The 18,122-nt window shown below is 40.6% G+C and overlaps 1 protein-coding gene across 1 annotated transcript in view; it reads right to left on the bottom strand.

Annotated features, from left to right (window-relative positions):
- Nucleotides 1–6,854: 6,854 nt before the first annotated feature.
- The window catches only part of Dennd6a (DENN domain containing 6A), a 54,362-nt gene continuing 43,094 nt past the window's right edge, over nucleotides 6,855–18,122 (bottom strand). Inside the window, exons 15-20 of the mRNA XM_051140550.1 lie at nucleotides 15,453–15,542; nucleotides 10,381–10,434; nucleotides 10,166–10,275; nucleotides 9,739–9,841; nucleotides 8,295–8,369; nucleotides 6,855–7,614 (exon numbers count right to left, since the gene is read on the bottom strand). Of these exons, the coding sequence (XP_050996507.1) occupies nucleotides 7,483–7,614; nucleotides 8,295–8,369; nucleotides 9,739–9,841; nucleotides 10,166–10,275; nucleotides 10,381–10,434; nucleotides 15,453–15,542 (564 nt within the window). The 3' untranslated portion in view covers nucleotides 6,855–7,482. The remainder of the gene's footprint in view (nucleotides 7,615–8,294; nucleotides 8,370–9,738; nucleotides 9,842–10,165; nucleotides 10,276–10,380; nucleotides 10,435–15,452; nucleotides 15,543–18,122) is intronic.

Here is an 18,122-nt window from a genome sequence, read left to right as displayed (position 1 = left end):
ACCCTAGCTTCTCCAGAAATGATTAAAAACAGTCTTGCTGGCAGAGTAAAGGTGGAAAACTCCTAGGCCCTACGCAAAGTTATACTGAGATCGCTAAGTCCATTAATCACAAGGAAGGAACCCAGGATTTCAAGAGTGCTAAGAAGCCTTCTACCACCGTTGTACAGTTTTCATTTTGAGATGGTAAACCGATCTCGAATTTGTGATCCTCCCTGTCAGCCTCCAGAGAGGCTTGTACCACCACACCCAGCTGAGTATAAATGCTTTGAGAAGTCAAGACTGCATTTCTGAGACTTCGCCATTCCCAGAATAATAATGAAAGGCTTGCATCTGTTTTCTTGTTACAAAAGAAGGTATAAATATCTGTGTATTTTTAAAAGCAAATTCTCTTAAGAATTTTCCACCAATTTCTCTTACCACTATTGCTTAAGTTTACAGCTAGTAGTGCCTACAATCCCACCCTTCATAGTGTTCACCAACTCGGTATTTTCCTTGGGAAGGTACTTTTTAACCGAGAGATTTTCCGATTTCTTGGGCTCACAGTGTGATGACTTCATAAATAATGTTATTAGCAACACCTCACCTTTTCCCTCCTGTCTGCAAGCATTAAGAAAGCAGAGACTCTGGCACACCACAAACAATGATAGGGAGATGACCAAATAAAAGATGGTATATCCATACTCTAGAATAGACAAGGAGTTAGAACAAATCAGAATGATACATAGTATCCTAATAAAAAGACTTACAAAGCAGTGTTAGTGGAGCTGGGGACAAATAGTAGATACAGTAAGATTTCTGAAGCCACTGCACACCTGTAATCCCAGCATTCAGGGAGACAGAGGAAAGCAGACTCTATGAGTTCGAGGTCAGCCTGGTCTACATTAAGCTGACTTAGCTCCTGAGAAACTCTTAATAACTTCCCTTTTGTGGCCAAAGACATAACCAGCAACTATGGGCAACGGCACAATCCGACCTGAACTGGCTTTGGATGCACATGCTGTAAGGCAAACTATCCTGTGAGTGAGCTTTCAGGGGAAAATCACCTATTGACTATCATTTTCCTATACATGATGGAGCATACATGTAATTAAAATCAGACGCAATACAAGGACACATGCAGCAAACAAAGACATAACACAAGGCTATGAGACAAATCTGCTATGAAAATAAACCTTACCTTAGTTTTCATGATTTTCACTAATTTCTCTTTTTAAAATTTTCATTTTTATTTTACATGCATGGGTGTTTTATCTGCATTTATGTCTGCACACCATGTGCATGCCTGGTACCCAGGAAGGCTAGAAGATACCTAAGCCCCTGGAGTTGGTGTGAAAGCCAGTTGTGAACCACCATGAAGGTGCTGAGAATCCAACTTGGATCTTTATTTAAAAAAAAAAAAAAAAGCTAATCTTTAAATGCTGAGACATCTCTCCAGGCTGTATTTTTTTTTTTTTTTTTAAACAAGATGATTTACTGGGTTGGAGAGATGGCTCAGAGATTAAGAGCACTGTCTGTCCTTCCAGAGGTCCTGAGTTCAATTCCCAGCAACCACATGGTGGCTCACAACCATCTATTATGGGACTGGATGCCCTCTTCTGGCACTCAGGTGTACATGCAGGCAGAGCACTTTATACAAAATAATAAATAAATAAATAAATCTTTTAAAAAACAAACCAAAAAAAAAAAAGGTGATTTACTTATTCCAAATGATTTTGGGAAGGGTCTTGTATATCTGGATCTAAGCTTTCTTGGTAGTCAAGGTTGGGTCTGCTCTTTAGTAATTTGGGGAAATATTGACTTGGAAGAGAATAATACAGTCGGCTTGACTTTGCTAAGACCACAGTGACCTACTTCCCCAAATGAGGGTACTTACCCTATTGCTTTAACAAGAAATGTTATATATGCATTGAACTTTCTTAACATTTCTTACAGGGAGGTTTTGGCTTTGGTTTGGTTTTGGTTTTGGTTTTTCAAGATAGTGTGTAAGAGCCCTAGCTATCCTGGACATGCTTTGTAGGCCAGGCTGGCCTTGAACTCACAGAGATCCACCTGCCTCTGCCTCCATGCCCAGGTTGAAGTTTTTTATTTACTAAATTATTGTTTGGAGACAGTTTTCATGTAGCCCAGCTGACCTCAAGCTTACTGTGTAGTTGAGGATGACTTGACCTTGTGATCCTCTTACCCCCAGGCGCTGACACTGCGTCCAGTTTATGGGGGGCTTGCTGCATGCTAGGCTAGGACTCCACCAGCTGAGCCACAGTCTTAGCCCAGAAAACTTAAAAGCAGAGAGCGCAGCTACTAAAGCCATCAGACTTCAGGATTTATAGCGGTCACATCCTGACTTCTAGAAGTGTTATGCATGCTTTGATCTCAGAGTAGACCAACTGAGGCCATTGTTTCCAGTCATATTGTATCTCCCTTTATAAATATTCCAGTTAAAGAAATGAAGGGGAGAGGAGTAAAAAGTGTGTGGGGGCTGTGGTGGTGTGGGGGTGAATGAGACCGTATGCCTTGTGTGGCAGGTTCCTCAAATCTGAATCTCTAAATCCACTTACTATGTACCATAGCAACATTAACCAGAGAAGGTTATGTCTCAAAGCCTCCCACCACACAAGCCTGTGGCCTTTGTGTGGTGTCAATGTTTTGCTTTCATTTTCACTTTCAGGTTTATACCTGCCCAGTTACTGTGCCTTAAAGCTTTTTTTTAATTCTGAAAGGTCTCTGCCTCGATTATTTGGGAACTGGGTGGCAAAGCCCACTAGAGTCAAATATTCTTCCCACACACTGGGATTACAGGTGTGAGTCACCACGCTGACAAAACACAATCTTTTTTTTTTTTTTTCCTGTAGTTTCTTTGAGAGAGGGTTTCTCTGTGTAGCCTTGGCTGTCCTGGAGCTTGCTCTATAGACCAGGCTGGCCTCGAACTCACAGAGATCGCATTGCCTCTGCTGGGATTAAAGGTGTGGCTACCACTGCCCGGCTCAACACAAATGTTTTATATGCTCCCACTTATGGAAAGTATCTCCTGTGCTTCAGAAAATTAGGAATAATCAACCTAACAAGTGTTCTGTAACACTCAAACTAAGATTTCATGAGTCATTTCATTCATTAACCCTTTCAGTCTTCAGAGCTGACAGTGACAAAGAACAATTAATTTCCTCATGTTAATCGGATGTGATGGTTGCAGGCGTGTAACCCTGACCTGCAGGAGGCTGAGGGAGGAGGGGCACAAGTTTACAGTTACAAGCTTCAGACCAGAGTGTGTGTCTGTGTGTGTGTGTGTGTGTGTGTGTGTGTGTATCTCAAGAGCCTGTATTTTTCTTTAATCACGTGTTAGGTTCATACATCTGTATTCTTACATTTTTAAACTTCTCAAGCCTAGAAGCCTGTTAAAACTGGATTGCTAGTTCTTCCTACTAGCAAAGATCAAGGAGCAAGGATCAGACTTACCACCTGGAACAACATAAAACCCAAACCAGCAACATATGAAACAGTGGTTTTAAGATGCAGCAGGCAGGGGCTGGAGAGATGGCTCAGAGGTTAAGAGCACTGCTGCTCTTCAAAAGGTCCTGAGTTCAATTCCCGGAAACCACATGGTGGCTCCCAACCATCTATAACGAGATCTGGTGCACTCTTCTGGTATGTGTAGATGTACATGCAGGTGTAAATGCAGGCAGAACCCTGTATAAGAGATCTTTAAAAAAGAAACAAACAAAAAAACACAGGAAGCAGGGCTGGAGACACGGCTCAGTAGCTTGCCACACAAACATGATCAAATAAGCTTCAGTCCCCCGAACCCACAGAAGAATCCCTGGAAACTCACTAGGCAGCTACCCTGGCAGATGTAGCATCCATTCTCTCACACACACACACACACACACACACACACACACACACACACACACACGGTAAAATATAAAAGAACTTTATAATTGAGTGGGCATGGTGGCTCACAGGGATCCTTCTGCCTCTCCCTCCCAAGTGCTACGGATTAAAGACAAGTGTCACCATGTCCAGCCCTCAGTATGTGCATGTGTAAGGCAAACATCAACCTTGAGTGCCGTTCCTCAGGACAGTCTCTCACGGGCACTGTGAGTCTGGTCAGTGGGACACAAGGATCCATTATCTCCCCAGCTCAGGGGATACAGCATATGCAGGGCACCTGGCTTTTCATGTGTGTTCCAGGTCTGAACTCAGGTGAACTCAGGTCCTCATGCTTACAGGGCAAGCACTTTACCAGTGAGCTATCTCCCCAGCCTCTAAGGGTACTTGCTTGCTTGTTTCTTTGTTTTTCAAGATAGGGTTTCTCTGTGTATCCCTGGATGTTCTGGAACTCACTCTGTAGACCAGCCTGGCTGCTAACTCACAGAGATCCACCTGCCTCTGCCTTCTGCAGAGATCCACCTGCCTCTGCCTTCTGAGTGCTGGGGTTAAAGGTGTATGCCACCATGACATACTCAGGTAATCAAGTTTATTCCTTCTTCAAGTCTCTGATAGAGTTGAAGAACAGATAAGTTTAGTTGTTAGGGGTTAAAGATGTTTTTAGGTCTACGTAGATGTTTTAAGTTAATAATGATGAGATATGATAGATATTGATTTACATTCAGAATTTTAGATGCACCAAGATAGGAAAGATGTTTTCTTCAAAGCTATCAAATACAAATAGCCAAAACACTAAGAATATAACATTTATATAATTCCTGATTGCATCATGGTTCTTATTGTTATAGGTAGTTTATTGTATATATGTGTAATAATATAAATGTATATGGAAAAAGTAAAAAAATATTTTAAAAAAAAGGTGTGCGCCACCACCGCCTGGCTAAGATATTAATCTTTTATTTTCACCTGTTTATAGTAAAATAAACAGGAAAAGGTTCTGACTTTAATTTTGCCTGAAAAAAACTATCTGGAATTAAACTATTTTAATAATGTACAAGTTCCATTATGTATATTTTTCCAAGTATTCCAAATATAAGAAATCCAAGTTAGGGCTGGGCATGTAGCTCAGTTGGCAGAGTGTTGCCTAGAATGCATGAACCTGGGTTTAATCCTCAGCTCTGCATGGACTAGGTGTAATGGAACAGGTCTGTAATTCCCACACTGAGGAGGTGGAAGATAGAAGATCAAGGTCAGCCTTGGCTACACAGGGAGTTTGAAGACAGTCTGGGGTTCCTGAAATCCTGTCTGTAAAACAGACAAACACACAGAAGAGAAGAGACATAACATAAGCTATCCAAGTGTTTTAAAATCCAAGGCCTTTTATTCAGCTTTTGGTAATGACCATAAATGCCTCCACAAAACCTCTTTCGCACTGTAAATAGAAGGCACTGGGCATTACATAACACCCTCAAACACTGATTCCTTCCCATGCTGGTGGAGATAACACGGTAAATGGCAGGGTTTGAATACTAAACTCTTTTAAAAAAAAAAAAAAAAAAAAAAAGAGAGAGAGAGAGAGACAATTCTGAAAACCACATAAAATTTTAACTTACCATTCAGTCTTTCTTGGGTTTACAGTGCAACCTCAAACTATTCTTGCAGGTACATAATTTGAAATTAAGAGATAAAGTAGGTGAATATGATTCAGTCTTCAATAGAGGTTGATTTTCTACTATATGTGCTAAATGTAAAGACAGCATTATCATGCTAATTGACATTTCATGTTATTCTTTATGTGTGCAAAATAAACTTCAAGTGAGATATCCTGTAGAAGTATATTTCAAAAGATCCTTGATATAACACTAATGACTTTCATATTAATGTCACAAACTGTATATAAATTGTGAAATTATTAAAATACATTTTTTGAAAAATAATAAGATGACAATTTCTACCTAAATAAAGTTTCCCAGAAAGTTATGAAGTACTTTAGCATATAAAAGTAGTTGCCCCTTTTCTGAAAGGGGAGCATTATTTCACAAAATAACCCATTTGATCCAGACAAATGATTTCATCCAAATGCTATATTCTCTCTTTGACAGTGGTATGCTTCAAGAAACTGTATCCATGACGAAGGGCACACTTGGATATGAGACCACGGTCACAAGCACAGAGAACTTTTCTTGAATCAAAAATGCCCTTAAAAACAACATCAACAGAGAACAAGAGATGGCTTCTTAAGCCATTGTGTGACAAACACATACACCTAGTTTTGGCTGTTTGGAGGGGAGGATACTTAAGACACAGCTATTTACATATGTGCTGCTTCGTGTGTGCCTATCTGAACAGTGGCTTCTGCAAACACTCCCATTTAAACACAAACCAAACAATATTACTACATCAAGCAATACCATTCTAATTTTGGCAAGGTAGTACAAACAAAATGGAAACAAACAAAACGATAATGTTGATTTAGAAAAAAGTTCCCATGTCAAACAATAACAGAAAAAGTATTCTGAAAATCATTAATTTAGGGGGAAAAGTATCACCCAACAAATAATGCTGAAAATTAATCTTAAAAGCCGGGTACAATGGCACATGCCTATAATCCCAGCAGTCAGGGAGTCAGAGGCAGGTAGATCTCTGTGAGTCTGAGGCCAGCCTGGTCTACAAAGCTAGTCCAGGACAACCAAGGCTACACAGAGAAAACCTTGTCTTGAAAAAACAAACAAAAACCCAAAAGAAAATTAAAGTCCTCAAATAATTATTACATGAATGCTTTATGAATGACATAAGAATAATTATTCTAAAAAACAGCTGACTATGAGGTTCATAGTGAGAATGTCTTCAAAAGACATTTAAGCTAATTAATTTATACAGGCCCAGTTAGTAAAAGGGAAGAGAAAAACTAGAACTACATATGCCTCCATCCTTTGGAGAACTCATAAGACTTAATATTAAAAATGGTAAAGGAAGTGGTAAAATGAAAACCTACATGATAATTTAAGATACCAGTCAATAAACATGAGGGGCCATAAGAAACACTTTTGAGCAAATGATTACTTTGACATAATGCCTTTAAAGTTATGTATCACAATTAAAAAAAGAAAAGCTTTACAATTAGCAGCTGGACCCTGTGAAACATATAGGACAATGGAAGGCACTACATACGCCTCAGTTATAGCTAACTATAGTTGGAAAGTTCAGTTTTTCCTTCTGAAGAAGACAGCCAGTGTGAACATTATTTTTATATTCCCCTGAGTTTCAACATGATTGGGCAAAGCAGCACCAATTTAGAAAAATATCTGCAATGCCGGCACTGCAGTTTGGAGTCACTTATATTGATGGCCCCACAGGTCTCTCATAAGAGCACTTTAGAACGTGATTAAAAATGTGGAAATGACTTCCAGTATTTCAGCATTGTGGAACCACCACCGAATGCACTGAAAATGTCTGTATGTTCAAACTTCCCACCTCTATCTAGCGATGGCAGCTGTTTTCCATGCTACTGCCACTAAGATGGCTCCTTTGTGCGTCTGGATGAAATGTCAGTATGCTTCATGGGTCACAGTCCTTTTTGGCTGGAAAACCTGGAAAGTATCACGTCATGCTAGTCTTGAGCAGTATGCCTTGCAGGTCCTCTGGCAATGCTAGGATAATTGCATCTATGTGTGTCCGCAACTTCTCCACAGTGTTGGGTTTCACAGGTAAATTCTCTCGGTCAGCCTGCAACTACATAAGGAATAGTTTAAGCCAATCTGTATTATTGCATTGTATTTACTATATAAACCCTTTTGCATAGCATGATCACTTGGAATTTTAGGTCTCAGTTTAGAATTTACAGAAACTAAAACTATAGAGAATGTTAAGTGGGGAAGGGGGCACCAAGGGGCATCAATAAAAGGTTATTCTATAAATTCATAGAGGATGCCTGCGGCTATTGTGTGACACAGACTCCAGGTGAGACAGTGGTGCAGTAGAGTTCACAAGACTCCATTCTAAGTGTCTTTTGAGGGGCTGGAGAGACAGCTCAGCAGTACTTTTAAAAGACCTGGTTCGGTTCCCAGCATGCACATGGCTTCACAGTTCCCATGGATGGGACACCATCTTCTGGTCTTAGTAGGCATGCACACATGTGTATGCTTGCTAAGTGCAGGCCACACATTTACACATTTAAAATAAAAGTATCTTAAAACTCTTTAAATATCTTTTGAATAATTTGGAATCATTTGATTTGTTTGAGTTATCAAATATTTGTAGTGATATCTACTATCAATTGGTCAATCTCAAATCTTCTCACTTAAAAAGTTACTTCTGTGGCACATAATAGAGTGTCAGCTCAGATGAGAAAAATATTTTCCATTTTCCCAAAAAAGGTCCCCTTTCTTATCTTCATCTCTTCAGTTACATACCAACTTATTTTTCAGCTTCAGTACAAGGTCCACTGTTTCTACTTCTGTGTGTCTCTGGGTCCAGAGAAGAAGGTCCTAAAACAGCAAGGAGACCCCAAATTGATACATACTCAAAAAATATTTGAGCCTCTCTATTTCCACCACTGAGGTCAGTGTAAAGGAAGGACAAGATGGAAAAGAAGACAGGGCAATCAAGTCCAACGCAGCAGTGCAGTGCAAGGTGATTTCCATGAAAATCTAAAATTTGTTCAGTAGATAAATTTTAACATTAGCCAAAATAACTGTAAATAAAATCTAAGAAAACTCCTTTCTGAGGTGGCCCTTTTGTCAAGAAGGAAAAAGAAAACAGCAGCTCCATGCAATACTAGTCTTTATTTATTATAATAGTAATTTATAGGAAATTTTTTAGCTAACAAATCAAGATAAATAAACATGAATGTAGTACTCAGTATAAATTTTGTATCTTCAAATAAGATTTTCATAGGGCTTACTTGTGGTTGCACTTATCATAGTATTTTTCTAAAAGCCACAGTCACTAGGAGTTTATGATAGAAAAGGTAACAAACACTGTGACCAGCCCACCTCAACATTTAAAGCTAAAGACAAAAGAAAGTAAGATTGCATTGTCTAAGCCAGTGTGGCACCAGGAGGCAGAGACAGGTGTGTATCTCTGTGTGAGTTTGAGGCCAACCTGGTCTAAAAAGAGACCAGCCAGGGAGAAACCGAAAAAAAAAAAAGAAAGTTTACTTTGAAGTAGGCTGGTGATAAGTTACAACTAAATAATGCAGTCCAACCACATGACAAAACTGTTAACACTAACTGGAGATGACGATTAAGTCACACTGGAAACAGCTGGAGGGAGACTGCAGGGAGGGAGTCCTGATCCCAGGTGTACTCTCTGCTTTCTAGGATCTGCCAGTTTCTGTGGTACAATACTCCCACTGCAGGTGAGTTCATGCTACTAACTGAGGTCACTGAGCACAGAACTGGGAAGAGATGTGCACAATTAGTTCACGGAGACCAAAAAGCAGATTACAGCACCCCATGGCTTCACAACTTGGAATGGTGAAACCAAGGCAAGCTCACTGAGCTAAACCACAGGTGCAGCATAACACAGATCACAACACACCTACCTCAGCAGTTGTTAAGAAAGCCCTGCCAGGGCACGAGAATTTAGCTGTGAGTACTATTTATAACTAAGTAATAAAGGCACTACTGTCAAGCCAGATGGTCTAGTTTAGAGTTGGAACCTGTGTGGTAGGCAAGAACTACTTCCTGAAAGCTGTCCTTGAGATCATACTGACACTACAGCATGTGCACACACATGTACACACACACAAATAAGAAAATGTAACAAAGTGGACTCTAAGTATTATTTTTAACCTCTAAGAATTATTTTTTATAATCTTAACCCTTGTATCATGCTAATATACTATTTTCTAACCTCTTCACAAAGAGCTTCTAGATGAAGTGCCTCCAATTTTTGGGTCATTTCTTTCCGTCGGGTCTTGAACCAGCCATCAAAATTTGGAGACTTTAGAAACTGCCTACAAAATAAATTTTTAAAAAGCAAAGTTTGGTCAAGATTTATTTCTTCTTTCAAAACCCCCCTCTTGGAACAAAACAACAAAAAAACAGGGTCTCCAGTCATCTAGCTGGCCTCAAACTTGCTATGAAGCTGAGGGTGACATTTAACTCTCCAGGCTCCACCTCCCAAGTGTTTGGCTGATAGGTATGCACCACCATGCCAGCCTTTCCTTCCTTTCTTATAGTTCAGAAAATCATGCTATATGAATAATCTAGGTTTTTCAGCTAGTACGTTTTTCAAGTTAAGACCCATAGATAGATGGAAAGCAAATAAAGAGATTAACCGGTAAAGTCCAATCCAATCGCCCTTTATTCCAGATGTGAGCTGTGGTCCTGTTTTCTCAAGTGTTTTCATAAATTCTTGTGGAAGGAATTGTCTTAACTGGGGTGGACTCTAGAAAACAAGGCATACTATATTTAGAAATAAGGAACTGCTCTATTCAACGAAGGTAATTATAGCTAGACAACCGAAAGAGGAAACTGCTTGAGTGTCACACACCTTCCATGGAGAGATGCTTTTCTGCAAAGGCATCAGGCTTGCCACATATCTTTCCTAAAGCCAAAATAAATAAATGAATGAATGAATGTTAGGAGTACTTTTACTCAGTCTTACTTAAGGGATCTTCCATATTAACAACATGGGTTTTCAAGCAATACTATGACACACATACCTTTTTTCACAGTTTCTGGCTTACAATTCCCTACTACAGGCAGTTTATAGAAACTAGAATTTCACTCTCCACAGTAGGTTACAAAAATCTCTTAAGTCTTTCATGGCCTTGCTGTCTAGGAGATGTTAACCAGGAAAAGGTCTGGATCACAACTGCAAGGAAGCAATCTGTCAGGCCTTGCTGACTTTCACCACCCAGTCTGGTAGCATCAGATCAGAACATACACTCTTTGTACCAGTAACACTGGACACAAATCCCTATGCTTCCATCATGCTTCTGCAAGGGCGACTCTGTTGCAATCCAAAGGACAGGGCTAGAGGGTTTTCAGGTAGCTGAACGCACACTCACAGAGGGCGGCACACTCAAGCGCCTCTGCACACTCACAGAGGGCGGCACGCTCAAGCGCCTCTGCACACTCACAGAGGGCGGCACGCTCAAGCGCCTCTGCACACTCACAGAGGGCGGCACGCTCAAGCGCCTCTGCACACTCACAGAGGGCGGCACGCTCAAGCGCCTCTGCACACTCACAGAGGGCGGCACGCTCAAGCGCCTCTGCACACTCACAGAGGGCGGCACGCTCAAGCGCCTCTGCACACTCACAGAGGGCGGCACGCTCAAGCGCCTCTGCACACTCACAGAGGGCGGCACGCTCAAGCGCCTCTGCACACTCACAGAGGGCGGCACGCTCAAGCGCCTCTAGCCTCTCTTTATACTACTTAGCTGCTTGTACTCTTTGCTCTGTGTAAGAAACCAACTAACATCAAATGTTTCCTTGAGTCACTCGAGTAAATTACTGGACTGCCAAGAAGGGGATCATGGGATTTAGAGTGGATCAGTAATCACAGACTGGAGCTTGTGATTGGCTTCTAACACAGCGTACAGCAAACCCAAGAACGCAGCCGTCAGCACGGAGGGGCTGAAGCTATACCAGGTGGATAGTGTCAGAGGTGAGTTAACGGATAGCTTAATGGTAGCTACTGTAGAACTGATTACTTGAGTATATAGAAAGAAAGCGTAAGCCCAAGTGGTTTTTAAAAACATTTTTAAGTTACTACATTCATTTATTTACTGTGTGTATGTAGGTGCATCTGTGCACACATACCACAGCATGTGTATGAAAGTCAGCTAGCTCTCTTCCCTTCTACCATGTGGATCCCAGGGATCCAGGCATGGAACTCAGATCATGAGGCTCTGCAGCAAGAGCCTTTACCTGCTGAGACAACCTGAATCTGAGTGTTTCAATCATGCTCCTTCAATGATTTCACCATTTCCTACAAAACACTGCTCCAGTTAAATTGAGTTGGGAAGTCATGTTTCAACAAAATTTAACTAAAACTTGGATACTCAACACTGACTGCTTTTTAAATTTGTTTTCTTTGTTTCTTTATGAGATTGGTGGCTTGCTGTACTACCCAAGCTGATTTTGACCTCACGGGCTCAAGCGATCCTTCCACCTTAGATTCCCAAGTAACTGATATATGACACTAGACTCAGTACATATTTTCATTTGTTTAATTGGCGTGTGAGTACATGATATAAGTGGGCTTAAGCACCAAAGCAAACATGTGGAAGTCAGAGGACAACGCTGTGGAGTTGGTTCTCTCCTACCTTTACATGGGTCTCAGGGATTGAAGAAATTTATGGTCTCTTTAGCTTTAATTGTTGTTACATATGTGTGTGTGTCTATTTAAACACACATACACACACACACTCTCTCTCTCTTTCTCTCTCTCTCTCTCCTAAATACATGAATACAACCCACTCTGCCTGTATAATGGAACTTGTATGTATGTCTTCAGGTCTGACTACTTGGTATTCGATAGCCAATTAGTGTGCTCCTCCCTGGGGAAGACTATTTCTTGTATTTTCAGCGTTTCTTAGTTGCCTACAGCTTTTTCTCTAGGGTGGAAGCCTCATTAACTTTTCCCTTCCATGTGAGCATGTCTATTGGTGCTGTCATTGTTCAGGTCAGCCATGCTGGTGAGACTTGGTGGGTGTAGCTTCTGATATTTCTAAGAGATACAATTTCATAGCAAACTTCCTGTTTCTCTGGATCTCCCAATCTCTCCACTCTCTCTTCCCAATGATCCCTCAGCCTCCAGTGTAGGAACTGTATTATGGCTCCATCAGTTGGGATTGCTTTGATTGGTTCTGCTGTTGTTCTGAGACAGCGTCAGCCTTGGCAGGCTTTCAGCTTATCACAATCCTGCTTCAGCCTCCTGAGTGCTAGGAATACAGAGGTGAATCACCAGGCCCAACTTAGCCCACGCTAAGTACCAAAAATATGCAGTTTTATTTGTTTGATTCTAGGCATCAAATCCAAGGTCTCTTGATTCTTCCCGTACCACTCCAACATGACACAGGTTTAAATGAGTCAAAATTCCACCCCAAAACAAGAAAGAATATTTTTTTCTAAAATGAATAACAAAGATCTTCAAGTTGTTTTAATGTATTTATAGATTCTATTAATAACTACATAAAAGCAGTGACTACCAAGACATTGTGATACTGCCTATATTTATATGTCATGCCACTAAGTTCCTTAGAATGTCTATATTACTTAGTCGTTTATTTATTAAATGGTTAAAGTACCCTACATCATACTGACCAAGTGCTAAGGAGCAAGACATACATAGGTCCCTTTATCAGAATTATATCGCTTCTTGGATGTGGTATAAAATCTGTTCAAAAAACACTATCAGTCAGGTATGTTGGCCCATGTCTTTTTTTCTTTTTTCTTTCATTTTCTTTTCTTTTCAAAACAGCACTTCTTTGTATAGCCCTGGATGTCCTGAGTTCACTTTGTAGACCAGGCTGTCCTCAAATCCAGAGACCCATCTGCCTCTGCCTCCCCAATGCTGGGATTAAAAGTGTGTGCCACCAAGTCCAGCTGGTGGCACAATTCATTACTCCCAGGACTTGAGAGGCAGAAGCAGGTATATTTCTGTGAGTTGGAAGCCATCTTGATCTACATAGTGATTTTTCAGACCAGCCAAGGCTATATAGTGAGACCCCCTCTCAAACAAAGTAAAACAAACAAACAAACCCACAACCAAAGAAAAAGTAGGAGAGAAAGAAACTCCTCAGTAACCTTTTAAGGTACAAAATGCAGACATTATATAAAATCATACAACAGACTAGTTCAAGAGAAATATGTACCAGGACTCATATGCTCCCTGATTTGACCCACTTGAGCCAAGGCACAGCACACTGCACTACCCTGCCCTGCCCCTGACAGACAGAGGCAGCTGACCCTGAGTCCCTGTCACAGAGCAGTTTGTGTGCTATAAGAGCAATCTACAGGGCTGCTGGTCTGCCTCAGCAACAGGGGAAACAGGAACAAAGTTCCAGTCTAGGTTCCTGTTTGTAAGAGTGATGTAGACAAATACTTCCAGGTACCAGTATGAGTCTGGATATAGCAGTGCCACAAGCTCTCACTATAGCAGCTTTCTCGTTCCCAGGTACAAGACACGAGTAAAGTTTTTGAAATAGATCCCCACATCACTGGACAAAATAAGAGTTCCTAGTCTGAGGAAGATGGTATTTAAGAGAAGGAAAGTAGTTGAAAGCATCATGAAGAAAACATAACTTAGATATGGGATTGGTTGAGTCACCCAGAAAACATCCCTGCACCCCACTCAAAGACTTTCTCTTGAAAAACTCAGTGTGCATAGCTCTTCTCAGTATGAGAAACAGCAGTACTATGGTGAAAGGGGCATTCTGCTGCAACATTTCTGGATGTTTCTTTCTCTTTGTTGCATCCGACCTCCAGCAATTTGTGGTGAGGAACTGGTTCCAGCTTTGCACACATTGTAGGTATTTATATATGGACTTGTGACAGCTAACACAAACCTAGCCTGGCCCTTGGGTGTCTGCACAACTGGTCGTCATTTCTTCTATGACTGCTGCGCTATAAATCCACAGAACAATCACCAAAGCCAGGAAGGGTGGCGCATACCAGAGGCAGGCGAATCTCCATGAGTTCTAGGACAGTCAGAGCTACATATAGAGACCCTGTCTCAAAAATTAACCAAACAAAAAACCAAAAAAGAACAATTACCAAAAACATCTATTATACAGGATAAATTAGATACATGTTGGACTGGTTAGTCTACTGTAGCAATTTCATAGTAAGTTGTCTTTGGGTAAGTGACATAGTATATAGTAAAAATAACTTTAATACACTAGTTAAGGTGTATACAGTAATTTAGAAATCAATTCAGTTAGTTGGGCAGTGGTGGCAAACAACTTTAACCCCAGCACTCGGGAGGCAGGTAGATCTCTGGGAGTTCATGTCAGCTTAAACTGCATATAGAGTTCCAGGACAGCCAGGCCTACACAGAGAAACCCTATCTCAAAAAACAAAAACAAAAACAAAAAAATGGATTTAGCTGAAATACTTCAGCTTCTAAAAAATGAGCAACACTGATATTAAAATTACGGCCACTACGTTAAGGAGTTCCTGTGGTTGGATATAAAGTATCCTACCAAAGGACTCATATGTTGAAGGCTTGGTTCCCTAGCTGGTGATGCAAGTAGGTGATTGGACCATAAAAGTACTAACCTCATCCATGGGTTTGTCCACTGCTAAGTTTGTTTGAAATGGGTTACTTATGAGATAAAGCCTGGCTAGAGGTCATTGGCAGAACAACCCTGATGTACACCATGGCCCTTCTCATGAAGTGGGCAGCCTCTGTTAAAAGTTCACACTGCTGTGACAGTCTACCTGCCTCATGCCTAAAGCAGTAGAGACAGGCTGACCTTTTACTCAAGTCTCAAACTATGAGCAAAAATAAATCCTCCTTTTGAACTGTTTTCTCAAGAATTTGTCATAGTGATAAAACAATTGAATAATACAGGATTTGTCCAAAATACTACAGCTTCTTCATTAATAACTTACTAGTGGTATGATGAAACTTTGTGTCAGTTCCAAAAAATAGCGTCGGAGAATAACACTTTGGGCCTCAGAAGGACGTTTTTGCTGTACACCCTTGAAAAAAGAAAATGAAACCCATATTTTAGTGTCAGGGAATGTAAGACAGTGAGCAACTAAGTCCAACTGCTTTGTAACTAGACATTTATATTTAGTACCAACCAATCAACCAAAACCCCTAAAACATTATGTTGAAATAATATAATTTGAAATTCATTTTGTAAAACTCTGTAAAAAGAAGCTTTAGGGGGCTGGGGAGATGGCTGAGAGGTTAAGAGCACTGTTTGCTCTTCCAGAGGTCCTGAGTTCAATTCCCAGCAACCACATGATGGCTCACAAGCATCTAAAATGAGATCTAGTGCTCTCTTCTGGCATATAGGGGAACAGGCAAGAAAAACACTGTATACATAATAAACAAACACATCTTTTTTTTTTTTTTTTTAAAGACGCTTTGGCTGGAGGCTGGGGAGAGTTGGGGTGGGGAGGGAAAGGCTGAACTGTACGTATACTAAATTATAGGTGGATAGGAGCAAACAGTTTCGGTGTGTTACTATTGTACTGTAAGGTGACCACAGAAAATTATGTACTAAATATCTACAAAACATAGAAGAAAGGATTTTAAATGTTTTCACCACAAAGAAATGATAAATGCTTTTTAAAAATGGGTGTTTAACCTGACTTAAACATTACATAATACATATCAAAGCATCATGGTATTGTATTGATACTATACTTTGCTTTTATCATTCAAATGTGAATTTATTTTAAAAGTTCTCAGAGCAGAGCTGGAGAGATGGCTTGGTAGTTAAGAGTACTGCCTGCTCTTTCAGAGTCCTGAGTTCAATTCCCCAGCAACCACATGGTGGCGCACAACCATCTATACTGAGATCTGATGCCCTTTTCTGGCCAGCAGGTGTACATGCAGGCAGAGCACTGTATACATAAAATAAATAAATTCTTTTAAAAAAAAAGTTCTCAGAGTAAAACCTGAGATCCTATAGACTTACTAACATCATTTATCCCATACTTAAGAGCATTCGTTCACAGTAAAAATAATCTTTATTTTGCATATGATGTATTAATACTACTGACATTTCAGGCTGGAGAGATGGTTCAGGGTTAAGAGCACTGACTGCTCTTTCAAAGGTCCTGAGTTCAATTCCCAGCAACCACATGGTGACTCACAACCATCTATAATAAAATCTGGTGCCCTCTTCTGGCCTGCAGGTGTATATTCAGGCAAAACTTTGTATACATAATAAATAAATATGTCTTTTAAAAAAAGATTAAGAGCCGGGCGTGGTGGCACACGCCTTTAATCCCAGCACTCGGGAGGCAGAGGCAGGTGGATCGCTGTGAGTTCGAGGCCAGCCTGGTCTACAAAGTGAGTCCAGGATGGCCAAGGCTACACAGAGAAACCCTGTCTCGAAAAACCAAAAAAAATAAAATAAATAAATAAATAAAAGATTAAAAAAAATACTACTGACAGTTCTTAAAAACAAAACAAAAGCAAAACTTCCCAACCTTTCTCTTACTGTTAGATGCTCCTGACATTTCCCTACAATGTCTAGGTTTTCAGACTGACTGGCATTCTTCTATAGCACAGAACCAACACTCAAGTCTATGATCACCACTGCACTGGCGTCTTGATTATGTGTGTGCACCTTACCAACTGAGCCATCTCTGCAGCTTCTACTTTCTTTTTATTAAAAATGTTTTAAAAGATTTGCTTATTTTACGTATATGAGTGCTCTATTTCCATGTACACCTGCATGCCAGAAGAAGGCATCAGATCATCTTATAGATGGTTGTGAGCCACCATGTTGTTGCTGGAAATTGAACTCAGGACCTCTGGAAGAGCAGATCGTGCCCCCCGCCCCAGCCAATGCTCTTAACCGCTGTGCCATCTCTCCAGCCCCTAGGTTTTTTTGGTTTTTTTAATTAATATTTTTATTACATTTATTTGTGTGCATGTGTGCTTGTGCACACGTGTGCCAAGGAGTGCTTGTCCAGATCAGAGGACAAACTGCAGGAGTCAGTTCTTTCTCATGTGGATCCTGGGACTGAAATCAGGTTTATGCATTTGTTTTGTGTGTAGCAGTGAATGTACATGACTGAGGATGTGGGAAGTGGCACACATGTACCACAGCAGAACTTGTGAGAGTTAGCATTCCTCTCTTTTTGTATCATGTGGGTCCCAGAGGTTGAATTCAAGTTGTCAGCTTGTCAGCCAATGCTTTCACCTGCTGAGCCATCTCACCTGACCGTGTATTTCTTTTTGAGACAAGGGCTCACTATTTAGCCAGGTTGGTCTAGAACTTAAGATCCTTCTGTTTCAGTTTCCTAGTTCTGGTATTGCAGGAACGAGCCACAACACCAAGACCTAAAGCTTGGGTTTAAAAGTGATTCAGGGTTGAAGTGTACAAGGCAAAAAAACAAAAGTGACTCAGGACTAGGAAGATAGCAAAGGTATTTTTCCTTGGAACCCACATAAAAGGTGGAAGAGAGAATAGACTCTTTTCCACAATGTTTCCCTGACACTGTCATGTGTACACACACATGTACACACACACACACACACACACACACACACACAAGATTTTTTTTTCAAAGAAAATCCAAGCCAAGGCATGATGA

The sequence above is a fragment of the Acomys russatus genome, chromosome 3 (genome assembly GCF_903995435.1).
Source record: "Acomys russatus chromosome 3, mAcoRus1.1, whole genome shotgun sequence".
Lineage (NCBI taxonomy): Eukaryota > Metazoa > Chordata > Mammalia > Rodentia > Muridae > Acomys > Acomys russatus.
Note: the sequence above shows the minus strand (reverse complement) of the source record. Positions and strands in the feature narration are given on the sequence as shown.